General features: G+C 46.4%; 2 protein-coding genes and 1 non-coding gene across 3 annotated transcripts in view; 1 reads left to right on the top strand and 2 right to left on the bottom strand.

Annotated features, from left to right (window-relative positions):
• zanl (zonadhesin, like) overlaps positions 1 to 10,263 on the bottom strand; it is a 37,435-nt gene extending 27,172 nt beyond the window's left edge. Inside the window, exons 1-21 of the mRNA XM_061669711.1 lie at positions 10,154 to 10,263; positions 7,226 to 7,251; positions 6,800 to 6,949; positions 6,461 to 6,726; positions 5,332 to 5,416; positions 4,700 to 4,852; positions 4,452 to 4,616; positions 4,039 to 4,136; positions 3,882 to 3,960; positions 2,849 to 3,042; positions 2,626 to 2,767; positions 2,274 to 2,518; positions 2,023 to 2,171; positions 1,796 to 1,924; positions 1,534 to 1,672; positions 1,294 to 1,435; positions 973 to 1,169; positions 745 to 883; positions 594 to 644; positions 321 to 514; positions 98 to 239 (exon numbers count right to left, since the gene is read on the bottom strand). Of these exons, the coding sequence (XP_061525695.1) occupies positions 98 to 239; positions 321 to 514; positions 594 to 644; positions 745 to 883; positions 973 to 1,169; positions 1,294 to 1,435; positions 1,534 to 1,672; positions 1,796 to 1,924; positions 2,023 to 2,171; positions 2,274 to 2,518; positions 2,626 to 2,767; positions 2,849 to 3,042; positions 3,882 to 3,960; positions 4,039 to 4,136; positions 4,452 to 4,616; positions 4,700 to 4,852; positions 5,332 to 5,416; positions 6,461 to 6,726; positions 6,800 to 6,949; positions 7,226 to 7,251; positions 10,154 to 10,263 (2,995 nt within the window). The remainder of the gene's footprint in view (positions 1 to 97; positions 240 to 320; positions 515 to 593; positions 645 to 744; positions 884 to 972; positions 1,170 to 1,293; positions 1,436 to 1,533; positions 1,673 to 1,795; positions 1,925 to 2,022; positions 2,172 to 2,273; positions 2,519 to 2,625; positions 2,768 to 2,848; positions 3,043 to 3,881; positions 3,961 to 4,038; positions 4,137 to 4,451; positions 4,617 to 4,699; positions 4,853 to 5,331; positions 5,417 to 6,460; positions 6,727 to 6,799; positions 6,950 to 7,225; positions 7,252 to 10,153) is intronic.
• A 579-nt stretch (positions 10,264 to 10,842) lies between these two features.
• Positions 10,843 to 10,924, top strand: trnas-uga (transfer RNA serine (anticodon UGA)). Its single transcript has one exon. It is a non-coding gene; the product is annotated as a tRNA-Ser (tRNA).
• Positions 10,925 to 11,921: 997 nt separating this feature from the next.
• c23h4orf54 (chromosome 23 C4orf54 homolog) lies at positions 11,922 to 16,536 on the bottom strand. The gene is given in 3 exon segments (XM_061669710.1): positions 11,922 to 11,979; positions 12,992 to 13,407; positions 13,409 to 16,536. Coding segments are annotated over 2 exon segments (3,537 nt in total). The 3' UTR covers positions 11,922 to 11,979; positions 12,992 to 12,998.
• Positions 16,537 to 18,117: the final 1,581 nt, after the last annotated feature.

Raw genomic sequence — 18,117 nt, 5'->3', positions numbered from 1 at the left:
AACAACAAGTTCCTTTTGTGACACTTCAGTTACAGATGATCGGTTTGATGACGACTGATCAGAATGAAGCGTTTAAGAAGATTCCTTGACATGAAACCTTTCGGGTAGCATCCTGGGACACCGTTAACCTCACGACACTCCTCAGTGGGATCACAGGTGTTATCCACACATTCCAAAGTGTAGTTCCCCGCGCAGCGACACAGCTTTGAGCAGCCGTCTCCAAATACGATCTCTCCAGGCTAAAACAGGAATAAAGAACTTGCTGAGGGGATACTGCCTTTCTTTTGAACACAAGTATGGGTACGGGGTACTATTCGGACCTCGTAATAGTTCTGATTGTGATCCAGGCAACCGCATTTCTCCAGTGGCACACAGTGTCTCCCCTTGAAGACAAACCCCGGTTTGCAAAAGCAGCCGGTGATACAGGAGCCGCTACAGTTGGTGGAGGGTTCCATGCAGGTGGGGATGCAAGCTGGGCCACATTCGATGTACTCTGCATTTGGAGGGCACCGAACTGCACGGGGAAAAGAACAGCAACGGTTTAGTAGCTAGTGAGTAGTTCCTGTCTTAAGCTATTTAAACAAATGCCATACTTGGTTTTGGTGTCGTCGGTCTTGGAGTTGTTGGTCTGGGTGTCGTCATTCCTTAGATATCACAGACATTCATTTTACGTGAGAGTGCGACAAAGATTGGTTGTGTCCTTTGGTTAAATGAAAGAGAACGAGTGAAAGACTGTGAGCTTACCTGTGGGATAGCAGCCCAGCTCTCCCCCTTGGACTTGACACTCGTGCATTGGGGGGCATTGAGATGCCTTACAGGTCACCAAGGGCGCGTCACAGCTACACTTCAGAGTGCAGTTCTCAGCATAGAACTCCTCTCCAGGCTGACAGAAACACAAAGTGCATATATCAGTTAGGTTTTTGGGTGTCTATCACGGTCCACGTGTACAGTTGCTTGTCCATCTCACGGTACCTGATAATACTGGCCATTGGTGTGTTGGCAGCCACATGAAGCGTTGGTGACACATTTCCCGGCACTCAGGATGTAGCCGGGATCACACACACAGGACTCGGTGCACGGGCCGCTGCAGGAGGGGGGTCTGCCCGAACACGTCTGCTGACAGGGGTCCGCGCAGGGCTCGTAATGGCTGTTGGGGGGACACCCAAAAGCTGTGCGGCAAATGAGATGGCTGAAGTTAGAAGCGTGTCTTTCAAAGTCATTGAGATCTGGACACATTCCAGAAAGAAGGCTACAGTAGAGTCCCATGTCAACCATCTGTATCTTGATACTCACGACAGAAGGTTTCGTTCCTCCAGGGTCCGATGTTGACCCCACGGTCCTGGCACTCATTGACGTAGGCCTCAATGGCTTCACACAGAATGGAATGAGCGCCATCAAGCTCGCAAAGGTCAAAGACACAGTCCTTGAAGTAATCCTGCAGGCACAACCAGCATGCGACATTCCATCTTCACGAATGAAAACTCAAAATTCCACTTTAGGGGTGCGAGGTTGGTCCAAGTACTTGTGACTTACATTGGGGTTGACCTTGGCGTGACACGCAGCCAAAGGACTATTTTTGTCCAGCAGGATGCCACAATATCCAGAGCTCTCATAGAGCTTCTGCTCCTCTGCCTCACATCCGGGATTAGTGGTGTTGGGTTTATTGTTACACCTTGCGCAAAAGGAAATATTAGACACAAACAAAGCACAAAGCAATGTTCAGAATCTGAAATGATCCAGTAGACATACAATACTTGCCAAAAATGAAATCCAAATCAAGAAAACTAACACTCACTCTGGATCAGTGTTCCAACTGTTTCCAAAGTCATTGGGATTGCGGGTCAATGATCCATCTGGCTTGCGGAAGTCGTCTTTGGGATCTCCATTGTAATCTCCACACAGTCCACACAGTATGTTCTTAAAGCTGCGGGCGAGACATTACAAGATCCTTCATTCATGAACTTCTCGAGCTACCTGTTCTTTTCAGTCTTCATTGACAACATGTGCTCAGGTTACACTCACTCTTTAATCACTTTGATGTCCATAAAGTGGTTTCCGTCATAGCGCACAGTCACACCAAAATCCAAGGACACGGTGTAGTGCTTTCCGGATTTGAACACAGAGACACCTGGGAATGGACTGACTGGAAGGTTGACTTTGATTCCATTCACCTGGATGCGGAAAGCAGGTGAGACTGATAAGTGACCAGGCGAGGAAGGGAATTATCCAATTTTGGTCACAGTACGGACAAGGTTTTCCTAATTCCTTCTTACATGCACAGCGCCACCTTTGAAGATGGAGACACCACCGGATTCTACATGCACATGAACCGCCTTCACATAGGAGATGGTGGGTCTGTTATAGCGATTTTCGTTGTCAGCGTAGACCACAAAGTTTGGTAAAGCCGATACATTGCAGACTCCAGTCATCGTGTAACTGCAGTTGCCCATGAAGTTGTACTTGCGCTTGTCGAAAGTCGTGTAATGTGGATCTCCGGATGCGATGCACGAGGATGTACCTTCATGGAAAACAACAAGTTCCTTTTGTGACACTTCAGTTACAGATGATCGGTTTGATGACGACTGATCAGAATGAAGCGTTTAAGAAGATTCCTTGACATGAAACCTTTCGGGTAGCATCCTGGGACACCGTTAACCTCACGACACTCCTCAGTGGGATCACAGGTGTTATCCACACATTCCAAAGTGTAGTTCCCCGCGCAGCGACACAGCTTTGAGCAGCCGTCTCCAAATACGATCTCTCCAGGCTAAAACAGGAATAAAGAACTTGCTGAGGGGATACTGCCTTTCTTTTGAACACAAGTATGGGTACGGGGTACTATTCGGACCTCGTAATAGTTCTGATTGTGATCCAGGCAACCGCATTTCTCCAGTGGCACACAGTGTCTCCCCTTGAAGACAAACCCCGGTTTGCAAAAGCAGCCGGTGATACAGGAGCCGCTACAGTTGGTGGAGGGTTCCATGCAGGTGGGGATGCAAGCTGGGCCACATTCGATGTACTCTGCATTTGGAGGGCACTGAACTGTGGAGCAAAAACAAAAAGGAGTGGGTTGGCACAGTGGAAGACGAGCAGTGTGTCCAATCAAGCATCGCCGTCAGTAAAAATAAATAAATTAATTCATAAAAATTAAAAAATAAAATGCCTGATTGATTGGTTTAAGTTGAAGAATGTTTAAGTGGCCCTTCCCCCCATTTGTCTGTATGCGCCCCTCAACGCAAAAGGTTTGGCCACCCCTGGTGTATGACATATGTCTCTGCACCACACGCACAAATTGTGGCAGATGCGGAGGACAAACAACCCTGAAAGCAAAGTATCAATACTGGGACGGGCCACAAGACAAGACATGCCATACTTGGGTTTGGTGTGGTCGGTCTTGGAGTTGTGGGTTTCGGTGGAGTTGTTCCATTAGTTTGTGCTGAAGTCGACACTGGTGGTTGTGGCGTCGTTAGCTGACCTTTAAATGAAAGATTTATATTTTGAAAACTGCTGTCAGTAGAGATAGACTGCTTGACGTGAGGATTCAAAATGAGTCATTTCCAAAAATGAGAGACAACCAATGAGAGAAAATCCCCCATCGACAATCTCCTTTACAGTTGCCTTGATTGTTGTCAAAATCTTGACTCTTTGGGAAATCTTTTGACGCAAGAAAGTACAAAGGCAGTGACGGTAATACTGTTTAAATCAGCCTTACACCCTGATAGATTTTCATTTTCAGGATTCTCCACAGCTTCTCAATAGGGTTGATATCAGGGGATAAGGAGTTTTTTCACCATTTCTACCAATGTAATGTTTTTCCTTCTTGAGCTCCACAGATAATCCTAACCCACTGCAGTGCCAAGTATAACTGGCCAGTTTCTTACCTTGACAGGCCATGACACACACAGCATCAACAGCAATATCGGTCTGATTCGTCTCTCCGTAGGTGCCCACAATAACAAACTGAAATTCCATGTGAAAAGATTATTTTCACGCTCCATGTATTGGCGCGTATACAAAGACCGTAGCTCGAGTGTTTACCTGGACGCTAGTGTTCCCGAGGTGACGGACTTCTGCAGGCTTCCAGGCTGGACCCTGGTTCCCCGCGACAGTGAAGAGAGAGGGTCCGAGGAGTCCCCCTGGTAAGTGCAGAATGCAAAGTCAAGACCAACAAGGAGTTAATTTCATCTCATTGTATCCAGTTCAGATTGGGTGGCGATTGGGCGAGGCGTTTGTCTGAGTACGACCCCTGAAAATCTCAGAAAAATGACACCTTCATACCAAGATGGTCAACTCCCTGTGCGTTTCACAGCATGGATTCCTGAACGATTTTTGGGCTTCTTGTCATCGTGTTAATTTGACAAATCGGTGTCGTCTACTCCATGGGGTTTTTAGGGGCTCCCGTCCACAATTCCAACTGACGAAGGGGGGGGGGGAAGAAAAACACCTCTTACCTGTCAAGGTGTGGACACTGAGCTGCATGGTCTCGCTGGTGCCAAACAGATAGTAATGGAACGTAAGCTCCAGGCATCCGGAATGAGTGCCTATCACAGGACTTCTGATATGCCCCTCTCGTCCAGGGACAGAAAAGCCAGAATCCATCAGCATGTAGAATCCCACTAAGAGGACATTATAGAGTTTTCGAAATGAGTTGCTTGGGTGTAAAGCCTGACGATAAATTCCGTCGGCCCGAACTACTTACGCCCAGGCTTGGAGAAGTCATCATCAGGTCCGGTGCCTTCTGTGTCTGTTGGACCAGACCATTGCTCAAAGCCGGATATTTCCACGTCAGGTATGAACAGAGTCCACCCACAAGTGTCACCCGAGTTGTCAAAGTCGCAGCCAGAAACGCAAGCTGTGGACCAAACATAAGAAAGGCAATTTAGTATCCGTATAGTACCGAGATATCGTCGACAAGTATTACGATATGCAGTGCAGACAATACCTGAACAACCTTACACTGTGATCCAAATTGCAACGGTACCATGAGCAAGGCGGAGCCAGGGAGTGGCCTGGGGTGGACGCGGCCACCCTAGGCGGAAACACGACCACCACGATGGCAACCCCCGTCGTGTGTATTTTACTCACATATTTTCATTCCATTTACACAGAGTCACAAGACAACAAGGACGAACAGGAACAATTCCATTTGCACTCCTCTCCCCCCACCCTTGACGCTCGCTTTTCAGGTTCTCAATGGGGCTGAGGTCAGGGGATGATGAGGTTTCTCCCTTTCTACTCAATGTCGTGTTTTTCTTTCTTTCGTTCCACAGATATCCTTCACATACATTGTCATTGGCAAAATACTGAGATCACGTGGTGAGTTATACTTACTGGGACATGACCCTTCACTGATGATGATGTTGTCGAGTGCTGAGTCGCAGGAAGAGGAGGAACCTCGCTGGGCCTCGAAGACAATCTAGAGTGAGACAAGTGACAAATCAGTCAATAATCGGCAAGGTTAACGCGTCAACGAGAATTCTGATTGTCGTCAGCGTTACGTTCAATATTGAGGAACTTGATCAAAAAGCGCACTCGTCCATCGTGATTTGTTTGAGAAAGAGATTTAGCTTGGCTTTACGTCTATTAACATCTTTTTTTCAAGTCGTGCTATCATCTTCTGCGGTTGAAAAAAGCAACAAGCCTATTTTGACGAAGCAAGGAGTTGAAAGAACAAACGCCTGTTTTCAAAAGCAGGGTGTCAAAGTAAAACAAGGAAGAAAAATAAAGCACAGATACCTGAAAAATCGACTTAGGTACAGTAACAAAGTATTTGTACTTCGTTACTTCCCACCACTGCAAAGCATACACGTGAGAGCGTTAACTCGTGCTATCGAGAACGTACCGGGTGTAGCGCAACCTCAGTGTTTTTCATAAACGCTGATAATTGCTAACACTGCTGGGATTGCTTTACGGCAGCTATAAAAGCAATAAAAGGGCAAATAATTGAACTGAGACTGGATGAAGCGATAGGGCTAACTTCTACCTGCACATGTTTAGCTGTACTGATTAGATATTGGTCAGTGTATGCTTTTCTATTTCCCACACCAAAGTCCGCTGCAAATGATGGAGTGGAGAACCTATGGTGAATTTAAAACCGCATTTATTCCATATCCCAACTTCACCCCAAATCCCGACTTTAACCCTTGACCGAACCTTACTCTTCAGCCAAACCCTTACCCCCAATTCTAACTGTAACCTTTAGACCTAACCCTCAAGCCAACCCAAACCTCCTTCCCCAACCCTACTCCAAACCTTCACGCCAAGCTCAAACTTTCACCCGAGTCCTAACTCTTAACCCAAGCCAGCCCTTAACCCCAACCCTACTCCTAACCCCAACTTCAACCCTTAAACCTAGCCCTAATCTTAGTCACCATGGCGACAACATTTTCTCCTGATTTCAAATCCTCAACGTGCATTTGAAGCCACAATGTTTGCTTGTTGCTTGGAAGGGAACACTCACCGTGACCTCCTGACTGTCTGAATTGGACACGGTGATGTCGCCCTTCAGCCACGACTTACTCTGGGTACCAGTCTTCTTCCACAGCTCGTCCTCGCTATTCGGCCTCTTCGCCAGCACTCGCAACAGATTGGAATTGTCTGAGCCGTACATGTAATATCGGAACTGGACGCAGATCTGTGACGGCGGCATTAAGATCGTGGAACTCAGCAGACGGATCTTCTGCCCGTTTCCCACGTTGTCACATTCCTGGTAGATGTAGAATCCCTCTGGGAAAGAAAATGAATTAGATTTTTTTCCGAGTGGTTTTGGTGCTGATGGCCGATGAGGTGGAGGACCGACTTCCATCCGGGTAATCTCCTTGAGGGCCCGTGCCAGGCGTCGGGGTTGGACCTTTGTGCCGGGTCCAGTCGCCACTGTCCTCAGAGACCTGGCGGAATCCGCAGAATGGCACGGCATCGTTGTTAAAGTCGCAGGACGTCAGCACGAGAGCTGGGGAGATGGAACACGGGAATCAACGAAAGAAGGACTATGGCCATCCAAACCTTATGACTTTTACTGACACGTGTTTGATCAGTATTCATATTCAGTATTTACTAAATCACAGATTTTCACCTACAGCGGGTGGGTCGGCTTTTAATACGTATGCTTTTAATGAAAAACGTCGGTGTTCATCGGTCGTCGCAGGATAGCGACCATTCGTTACCCGGCTCACGTGCTAAACACTAGCACGCTAGATGCTAATAAAAGTCGGGTCCTTTAGCTTACCATCGTTGGTCGGCACGCTCTGGAGGCTGAAAGAGGACACAGATGAATAATTAGGCATGTCACACCTAAATATGACTCATTTTCTTTGATATTTGTTTGCGTTCATGTATTCTGAAGGCACGCCTGTTTTGAACAAACACGTTTTATAAGAAATCTCTTTTACGGTCTGAATGCTCTATTGCGTAACAATCTCACTTCACAACCAGTTAAAAGATTTTTTAAAAAGGTACAAAGGAAAAAAAACAAAAAAAGATAGATGTAAAATCTTAATTTATAATGTATGATTTTATGTTTATGATTATGAAATAATGTGATGCACTTTGGTATTACTTTTTACAGGTGATCAGAACACAAATTTGAAATTATAATTTTTGTAATCATAACCGTAAAAAAAAAAAAAAATCTTTTTTGTTGTGTTAAATTGGAGTTTCATTTTAAATCTCACTTTAAAATCCCCCAAAACGTTCGATGAATTCCTATTATCATATATATATATAGATGTATAAATTTAGTGGTTGACATTTTAATTTTTGACAAATGAGAGTAATAATTAATTAAATATTTTTGATTTTAAAAAACACTCTTGTGTAATTTAAATCAAGGAAAAATGTATCCCTATTGGGGGAAAAAAACGACAAAGTGTAATAACTTCAGGTGTACTTCAAATACTTTATTTAAATTGAATGTGCAGACGATTTGGTGATTACAAATGAAAATATTTGATTAAGATTTTTTTCCCCACCAGTATAACGGATGATTAACATTTGAGGGAAAAGTTGGTAATAGCCCTAAAAGTCTTGGAAAAAAATATGTTTTCCCATTTTGATGAAGTACTCTACAACAGAAAAGAATATCATTTTGTTGTTGTTGTTGTTGTTTCCATTGTCCATCCTATTCAAATGGATCGATTTTGGGGCTCGTGACCCCATCCACAGTTTGGGACTCACCTCTGCTGCTTTGTCAGTCCACACATCCATAAGAGCAAAATAAAAAATCGCATCGCGTCCACGGCTAACTGTGCAGCTAGCAGCGGATGAGGACGCAGGGACACAATGGGGGGCTATATGTATATCCACGCCGTACTGTACGTATACAGTGAGCGACTATTGGGTGGATACTGTAAACCGTGATTGTTGCAAAACGTGTAAATAAGTAACAGTGCTTGATATGGACAGGGTGCGTTCTTTGTTTGTAGGGGTGTGTCTTCTTTTTTAACTCTACGCACTTCACACAGGGTTAGTTATAAATTAGCTTATAAAATACCGATTTCTTCCGTGTGCACAAACCTCATCTGATTAGTGCATACGTACATTCCGATGTTTTTCATTTTATAGTAAAATGTGCTCTCCCAGTCAAAGTTGGGCTAGCCTCGTCATTCATCAAGATGGGGACAGTTTATTTGAATTTGGATGACAAGCGTTTATTTATCATACACAGGACAGGAATGGGTGGAACGGTGGGCGACTGGTTAGCACAGCCGCCTCACAGTTCTGAGGACCGGGGTTCAAATCCCCGCCTGTGTGGAGTTTGCATGATCTCCCCGTGCCTGGGTGGGTTTCCTCCCACATCCCAAAAACATGCATGGTAGGTTGATTGAAGAGCCTAAATTGGCCTCAGGTGTGAATGGTTGCTTGTTTATATGTGCCCTGCGATTGGCTGGCAACCAGTTCAGGGTGTACCCCGCCTCTCGCCCGAAGACGGCTGGGATAGGCTCCAGCGCGCCCGCGACCCTTGTGAGGATAAAGCGGTACGGAAAATGGATGGATGGATGGATGGAGGAGAAGGAATGTTCTTTTTTTATTTTGGTTTTGATCTTGAGACTTACTACTAACCATGCCAATGTAATGCCAATTCAAGCAATATACACAAAAAAACATTTTGTCTCTCCAGGGGAATGACTCAAAAGGGTAATTCCACATTTTATTGTTTTTTTTTTAGCAGTGAAAGCGCCTTTATCGACATGATAATGGACTTTCAGCATCAAGCGATAACATCATCGTAAACATCAATCGGACAAAGCTCCACCTAAACGCCGTTTACGGTAATGAGAACAATAAGAAGAGTATGAATAACTGGAGAATGCAGCTTTTGCAGAAATTGCGCGCTGAAGAGAAATGCTGTAGAATTAAGTACAATTTAGGAAAGGTACAATGTGAGAATTACAATACTAAAATAAATAAATACTGACTTATAGTACGAATAGAATGGGAATGACTAAAAATCAGTGCGACTGATGAGGATTTTGCATTTTGCAAATGCTGACATGCTAACAGTAGGTATGCTAACACATAGCAAAATAGTAACCTGGGAATGGAAAGCAAATGTCCCAAATAAGACACCAAAATTTCAAGGTAGAATATTTTAAATCCTCTATCAATTGGAAATTTTAGTGTGGAAATGTGGAATTCTGAACAGTTTTACTTACTGGAATGTGTGGAATGGTTTGAATTGGTCGAGAAATGTGGAAGGATTCGATGAAAATTCAACAGTTGGGAGCAAAATGTGAAATACTGAACACTTGTTGGATTTATCTTACCCAACATTATAAAAAATAGACACCAAAGGAATGAAGACGCTGGTTTCTTTTTCTCATGAGGAGGGCGTATGCGAGATTGTTCCGATTACAGCCTCTCAACACGCTCTAAACAATCTCTCCCGTCGCTCCTGTATTTATTTGAAATAGGGAGGTTTCTAAGTTTACAAGACATAACACACTAAGGGGAGGGTTTCAAGGTGATACATGGGACCAACACCTGCCACGTCCTTCTCTCTGATGATTCCTTCTGAGTCACCTCCTTTCTCAGAATCGTCCATAATGCTAATGCAAGCTAAGCAAATAAATGATAACTTCTACAATATATTTAACAACACTGTAAGACTTTGGGGGAGGTATAAATACCTTCTGATAGAGTGTATGTCACAAATTACCTGAATATTTGAGGGATGTAGAAGAACCCAGTCGCAAATGATTTTTGTCCTTGGAGGCTAGCCGTAGCGTCAATGGGCTTCCAACATGGCGGCTGATTGACGCATGTCATGATTAGTTTACCTTGTTACTTCGCCTGAGTTTCCGCATTAAACTCCAGTCTCCATTTTGCCCACAAGAAGTTTGTTTTCTTCATCTCCTCTGGAATAAAATTCGCCTCCTTAACGCAGACAGACAAATGAAAGCGTCCCACTCCACGTTTGTAGTTGTTGGCGTTTCCCGCCTCGACTAATGCGTTTGGTTGTGTCAGATTGACCATCGTTATGAAAAATATAAATCCAATTTTGTCTTCACGTTGCATTGGTGAATGACAGTATTGAGATTTACGTGCAAATCGGGGTTACATCGGTGTCGTCGGAAAGGAAATCCGTCGTAGGACCCCCTGTATTGACCTGTGCTGCCATCTGGAGGACGAAAAGAGAAACGACCGCAGTTTAGATTTACTGTGCAGTAGTAAAACTGAATACTGAGAATGTACGTTTCTCTCGCTCTCTCTCTCTCTCTCTCTCTCTCTCTCTCTCTCTCTCTCTCTCTCTCTTCTAACATGAAAAGCACTGTTATGTTATTGCTAGCGCTAGCTCGTGTTTGTCATCACAATTAAATGATAACTTCTTCTGCAAGTCTGCGTGTGGCTGCGATGGCCGAGTGGTTAAGGCGTTGGACTTGAAATCCAATGGGATCTCCCCGCGCAGGTTCGAACCCTGCTCGCAGCGAATTCTCTTTTATTATGTAAAACGTTTATTTTGGGCAGTGTTAAAATGAATTATGGTCATAATCCTTTGTACAGCTACGTTTGTCGTTGTATTATGACTATCATTGTAAAATTACAATTTAAAACCTAATTATATCATGACTATTGTAGAAAATTCAAACTTTATTTTGGTTTATTGCTTACTTTTCTTTGTTGCTATACTGTGGTTTTATTCTCGAAAACATTATTTTCTTGCTTTATTACAACTTTATCAACGCTTGTACCTTAACAAATAATTAAATCCGAAATATAAATCAGGTATAACTCTATAAAATTCGAATGCTGTTTGCTATAAATTCTATCCTCCCACCCACATACCCACATAAACAATCATACGGAATTAAGAGGGGGAAAAAATCCCCCCAATAAAGTTGCATAACAAAAGATTTACCCCAAATAAAGTTGAGCAGATATAAAAAAAAATGTAAAAATATATATATTTTTTTTATTCAGCATTGTTTGGATATGAACATCTAACAAAGTTGAGCATTCATATCGTATACGTGTTGCTGACAACATTGAAAGTATTCGAGTCATTTACACACAGACTCAAAGGGAAGAAAGGCAAGTGTGGGGGGAAAAAAAAGGTTTTATTCAAATGCTCTACCAGAAATGAACGTAAATCATCAACTTCTGTCGTGCAAATAAGAAGTGAGAAAACACAACTGTGGACTTTACTTAGATTTCCTTGACGGTTTTTCCCCTTTCAGTGTCTTCAGTGCTCTCGAGCAACCCCGCTCGTCTTACCATCCAAAATTGCAACGTACAACTCCTCCTCTTCCTTTCCACTTCCGTTTCCCTTCCCACCGAGGACATACGTATAGAATATACACGGGGCAGCCTATATGCGTACGAATACGTCATTCAAACTTGATCCGTTTGCGGCGTCACCCTGGAAATCACAATCCCGGTGTACGAAACATCGACACATTCATTCCTCCACAGGGAGGAGACATTCAAAGCCAAGCAGTCCAATCCAGAAGCGCTACATCGTGGCCACGCTCGTCTTCCAACCTGCTGGGAAATTGCAAGAAAAAAAACAAGTCAAGCTCTCATAAACCGCGACATTCAGACAACCAACCCGCGTACGTGTCCACTTACCTGCTGACGAACCATCTGACTTGCATACCTACCAAGTTACCAACCTACATAATACCTTAGCAACTTTACCTACCTACACCAACTAGCAACTAAATACAAAGTATTGCGCTACTTACATATCCACACTTCGACCAAGTCAATGCAATAACACCTGCAGCCCGACCAGCTGACTTGCATACCCACCTACAATCAACCGAATACCCGCCAACCGACTTGTTACCAACCTACCAACTAAACATTTACCGACTGACCGATTTCTTGCTTCCCGACCGAGTAAACACTCGCCTATTGAGCTGCTTATACGCTGTACCTACTTAACCAACGTTTCAAGGTTCAAGGTGTTTTTTATCGTCGATTCTTCAATATGCGTAACACTTACGTCGGTACTCGAGGGCCCGCCGTGCGACAAAAGACATCAATGTAACAAGCTACATAAAACTATGGTATCGACTGTAGAGAAAGCATGAATTGAATGTGCAAATATCAAAGATATGTTTGGTCTAAGTAAACATGACATACATGCGATTCCCGCCCCTCGGTATGCCGATCTGACGAGAAAGGGCAGCCGCCACGTCACACGCCATGTTTATGTAATCGGTGTTGATCGGAAGCCGGCAGAATTTGACGCGTCACTCTCTGCTTCTCCTATAAAAAGCCCGCTGACCCTGCCGCTACCCGCCTCGGTGGCTTTTGACATTCAGCGGCAGCTGAGGGCGTCCCAGAGGGTCTCCGTCGCACTTTCTATCCATTTACTGCCGTCTCACCCAACTGCCTACCGACACATTTCCCCTCCTACAAACCTTCCTTGCTACCCATTTAGATACATTTTTATATCCTCTGTGGCTACCTTTCAACCTACCACATTAAGATTAAGGGCACTCGCTTCGGTTGCTTTTCAGCAGCGGTATAAGTCGGGGGGCGGACTCACCTACTTTTCACCCGTGCTCAACCACGAAGCTCACGGTCGTCCCGTCAAACGAAGGTGGCGCAATAATCCGAGGGCCCTGCTGCGACGTGACGCCGAAGACCGGCCGCTCGCCACTGGGAAAACCCTGCTGCGGTCTGGCGATGCTGAGCACATTGGGGGTCCCCGGCGCGGCCTTCCCGGTGGTCATGTAGAAGGGCGTTTCCACGTACAGGCCCTCGGACTGGTGGGGCAGCGCTTTCTCGCTGCTCTCCACCAGCACTTGCGGCTGAACTAGCGTCCGGGTCGAAATCACAGGGGGCGACGTCACAAAACCGGGGTAGATCATGTAGGTGTGTCCGTATGCGGCAGAACCCAAGGCCATCGGGGAGATTGGCATGGGAACAGGGGTCACGGGAGGTAGGGGCACGGGTACCTGCCACGTAGTGGCCCGTTTCGGGGTCGAAGAGGCGTCGCGTGGAGGGTTGAGCCGGGGTGTCCACCAGGTAGTAGCTCCCACTGGTGGGATCCAGGAGCATCTTCCTCTGTGTGGCCTGGAAAGGGTCTAGCACAGGTGCGGGGGGTATCGCAGGGGAGAAACAGTACACCTGTGGCTGATTTGCGGACATACCCAAAGGCACGGAGTGATAAATGGTCGCAGCTCCGGAGCTTCTCTGGGCCTGCTCTTCCTGACCCTTACTACCTGGCGCAGGGATATGCAAGGGAAGACTGGTTGGGCGGGACTGGCTGGAAAACACCGCCAAGCCCTCTTTACCGCTGTTGGCGTGAGACTTAACCGGAATGGTGAGGTAGTTCTGCTCGGCGGCCAGAATTTCTTTCGACTCGCCGCTCGTCTTTGGTTGGAAGACTTTTAAGGGCATGGGTAATTTAGGAGACTTGGGGGCAAATGTTTTGCTGTTGTAAGATGCCGGCGCAGCGTTGTTTGGCTGCAGAGCCTTCGCGGCGACACCCACGCTGAAACCAACAGGAGCTGCTGCCAACCTGGCTTTGAGACGCTCGTCATGGTCTCCCCCAGTCCTTAGCCAGTTCTCAGCTGCCGCAGCTGGTGGAGTCTCGTTCAAACGAGGGTATGAATCTCTTCCTGCAAGTTCCTCCACAACGGAGGCCCTGAGTGCTTCCTCCTCACTGTTCTCCTCACTTGCAATCAGCGAGAGCACATGGCTGTCCATCAGGGGCCGTGTCTCGTTTTTCCTTTTCCATTCATTTTTGTCAAACACGTAAAGCTGCTCCATCGTTTTCACCGCTGCCTGAAGCTTCTCCAAAGCCACCTGGTTCGACATTGGTTGCTTCTCTGTAACGTCTTTCTTTGAAAGCACTTTGCTCTCGATTCCTGAACTCATCTCCTCCGGAAGATGATCTAAGATCCCCTGGGACGCTCTTTGCATCGCCGAACCTTTAGCTCCTTCTGGAGACGATGCATCCTGAGGTAGACCGCATTTGCTGCTGTTTGTATTCACCGACTGGCATTTTATCACAACGGGGGAGGCCGATGTAGGATGTTGACAGTCTTGGCGGCTGTCGGCGGTGGCAAAATTGGATTTGGGATCCAATGAAACAAAGTGATAGGAGCTTTTCACCAATTTACGCACATCCCTCACTTGGTGGATGGGGGTCTGCAGCTTCCCTTTACCATCCCGAATGCCTCGAACCATAAAATGCGGCGGTTTATCCGAGGAATCGCCCTTCAAAGACGCAGCCCGGGCCTCCTTGCCTTTCGAGTCATCGGTTTTGGTCAAACTGGCTGCGTTACAGCTCTGGAGATGAATTTTGATTTCCGGAGATTTGGACGCGGCGACACCTTTTGAGTCCGCGATGTAGAAAGTGTGGTCAGATCCGGGCTGGAGCTCCCTGTGCACCTCCCCGCCACTGGCCACACGTTGGATGTTTGGCACAAACAAATGTGACATTTTAGTCAGCTTGCCACCGCTGGCCGAGTACTCATCCCCCATTCCCTGTGGAGGTGCCGTCTCTTCTGGGGTTTTATGGTTTTTATGATCCTGTGGAAACTCTAGCTCCTCATTCCTCCAGCATCTGAAGGCGCTATTTTGGCTGCGAAGCAAAGGCCCTCTGGACACTTCCATTGCGCCCCTTTTAGCATCCATTGCTTTACCCGGCGTCTCTTGCGCCCGAGAGTCCCATCTCGAGCCGCAAGCCACAATGTCGGCCAAGTCGTCCGCGCTGTCGGAGTTGCTCTCGGAGAGTTTGGAGCTCTGTCTTTGCAGCGCCTTGCTCCGGCGGCAGCCACCCTTGCGGTGGGTTTCCTCCACCTCCCCCCTTTCCATCCGGCGCTCCTGCTCAAACTGCATCTTTTTGGAAAGCACATTTTGAATCACGCTGGACGCGAAGACGGCTTTCTTGTGGGCGCCCTCCATGCTTTTCGACTGAGCAGTGGCCCCTCTCCCCCTGCTGCCCGGCAAACTGTTGACGGTAACCTCATCCATGGAATGTGATCCCGCTCCTGTGGGGTTTGGAGCAACGCTAGCGCTCCTTTCTCCCGCGGACATTCCCGATTTGACGTTGCAGCGAAAATTCAGGGTCTCTGTGAGCCGTATCACTCCCTGACCAAACTTCCCCATAAGTTCTATTTTCTTAGTAGACGAGGCACTGTGGGGAGCTGCATCCCCATTCAGCTGCTGAGAAAAATCGCTTTCCAGCTCAGCTGTTGGCTGGGAAACAAGACTCTGGCTCACGTTGGAGTACTTGAGGTCAACAAACGTGGACCACCTATTGATCCCGTGTTCAGATGTAGAGGACTCGCTGGAGGTGCTGAAGTTGATGGCATCCAAGTACGGATAAGCAAGGCTCTTGAAGGCTCTGGCCGTCAGGTTGCGTACCTCCTTGTCAGTGTCGTCCAGCTCACTGGAAGCACAACTGGAATACTCGGGGCTTTCCTGCGCTTGCAATTTGCCGCCCGGTGCGGGAATGACAACCTTCGCCCTATCACGCAGCTCCTCGATGTTCCCGTCCACTCCCCCCGCCGCCGAGGGGCACGTATCGCTGGCGTCTTTGGCATGATAAACAGTATTTTCTTGGATGGGGTCATTTATAGCCTGGGAGGTGGTTTTGATTGACATTTGGACCCGTCCGCCATCGTCGCCACGAGCGCCAAACGGCAATGACGGATCGCTTTCGCGCAGACCGCTGCCCGCCGCGCCCCCCCCCCTCGTCATCATCAGCACTCCATTGGACTCGAACGAGGCGTAATCCACAAAGAAGGAGAACACCTGGTGACCGTCCTCCACATCCCACGTGGACGAGGAGGAGGAGCCGGCTCCCGGGTCCGAGTCGCCGTCGTGACCGTCAGACAGCTCCGAGAGCCGGATGGCGTGCGTGGTGATGTAATGAGACTCGTCCTCGGTCAGCACGGTCGCGTCGTCGTCGTCGTCGTCGTCTTCCTCACGCTCATCGGAGTCCGTTTCGATCCCTAAATCGGACATCTCTTGAGCCAGGTCTTCGAGCTCCCGGTTCAAAAGGTCGAATCCGCTCTCCTTCCCGTCGGGCTCCACGACTTGGAGGAGGTCCGGCACCTCACGGAGCGTCGGAGGCATCGCCGCGTGGCTCGGCTCTGTCTTCATAGCTTCGGCGCAGGGAGTGAGAGCACCCCGGGGTGCTGCTGCTGCAGACGGTGCGGCGCGCTAAACACCCCCCCTGCCCCATTGCAGCTGACATGGAAGAATATAAAAAAGGGGCCGAGACATTATTGACTCCTGTCTGGGCTACATGATACTCTTAAGATGTGAACCAATGGGAGGCCTTCTTCAAAATTAACTCATCTGTCCACGTTGTTCTCAAGCAAAATTGTACGAAATAAACCACTCTTATATCAACGGGAGAGTATGTGAACGTTGACATCGTGTATTCCTCGAGGGGGCCGGCTTCTTGCTGCCGATCTGCCCCCTAAATGAATGCGAGTCAATGGACTGACCTTCATACAGCGCCACCTTGACTCACCAGCAGTGTTGGGAAGATGACTTTGGAAATTACAATCACAAGTTACCCTGTCGACAATGCGATAGTAGTGGATGTTTCCTCTAAAATGGGGATTAACACCGTAGCTCATTGTTTTGGGAAACAACCACAAATATTAAAACTGATCACAAAATGTGATGAAATGTAAATCAATAACAAAAAAAAAACCTGTTTGTTGCATCACATGTACAGCATGTGGAAGACATGATAGCATGTTGACCTAGAGACAAATGTGCACAATTTAGACAATTTATCGCTTTACATGACAACCTAGATGAGTGAATGTTTGACGACTGTATTATACTGCAACCCGATTGGCCGAGGCGCGGCGTATTTTTGGGCACATTCTGTAACAGGCTATGATGCCAGAGCTAACAGAAAATTAAAAATTGGTGTCAAGGAAGTATGTTCAAGTCATACATTTTGACTTTTTAGGGTCTCTGCATGTTGGGTATAAGGGGCCAGGTTTAGCCTGGGTTGTCAGTGGATGTTCTTGAGAGTCTTTGCCACATTTGTATGTTTTTGCTCGCTGAAATCAAATCATCTGTAAACTATATATTTTTAAGGCTGTTTGTAAGAGGATTTTGAATTGAGATGAGTGTTTTGGGATCTCATTTTGTGGCATGCAGTGTATTTACTGTTTTCATATAAAATCAATTTTGTTGTCACTGTTCGTGGCAAGGCTTAGCGGGGGTTCACGATGTGTTGAAATTCGATGAACGAAACTCATTCTGTCACTTGAAAATAATCTTATATATAAAAAAATATATATACATATATATATATATATATAATATAATATCAACATGCTTATTTGTCCACACAGTTTGACGCGTGACTGATATTAGATTGACAGGACGCTACCATTTGGATTCTAGGGCGGGGGTTTCCGTTTCCACACACGGGCGGTATATTTAGCACACCATTCGAGTGCGACTCTGTAACAGGTCTTGAGAAGATACTGTTACTTGTCGAGGCCGCGTTATTAGCAGCATAAGGTTGTGGCCAACAATAGATAATAGAAAATTGAAAAATATTCATATGAAATAGGTAGTCATTTACAGCAATTGACAATGCAAACATTTTCTTATGCAAACAGACAATATTTTATATAAACAGTCTGTGTAATATTTGAAATCTTCAAGTTTAAAACGATGCCA

This window comes from Phycodurus eques, chromosome 23 (genome assembly GCF_024500275.1).
Source record: "Phycodurus eques isolate BA_2022a chromosome 23, UOR_Pequ_1.1, whole genome shotgun sequence".
In the NCBI taxonomy this organism is placed as follows: domain Eukaryota; kingdom Metazoa; phylum Chordata; class Actinopteri; order Syngnathiformes; family Syngnathidae; genus Phycodurus; species Phycodurus eques.
This window is presented reverse-complemented; position numbering and strand designations above follow the sequence as displayed.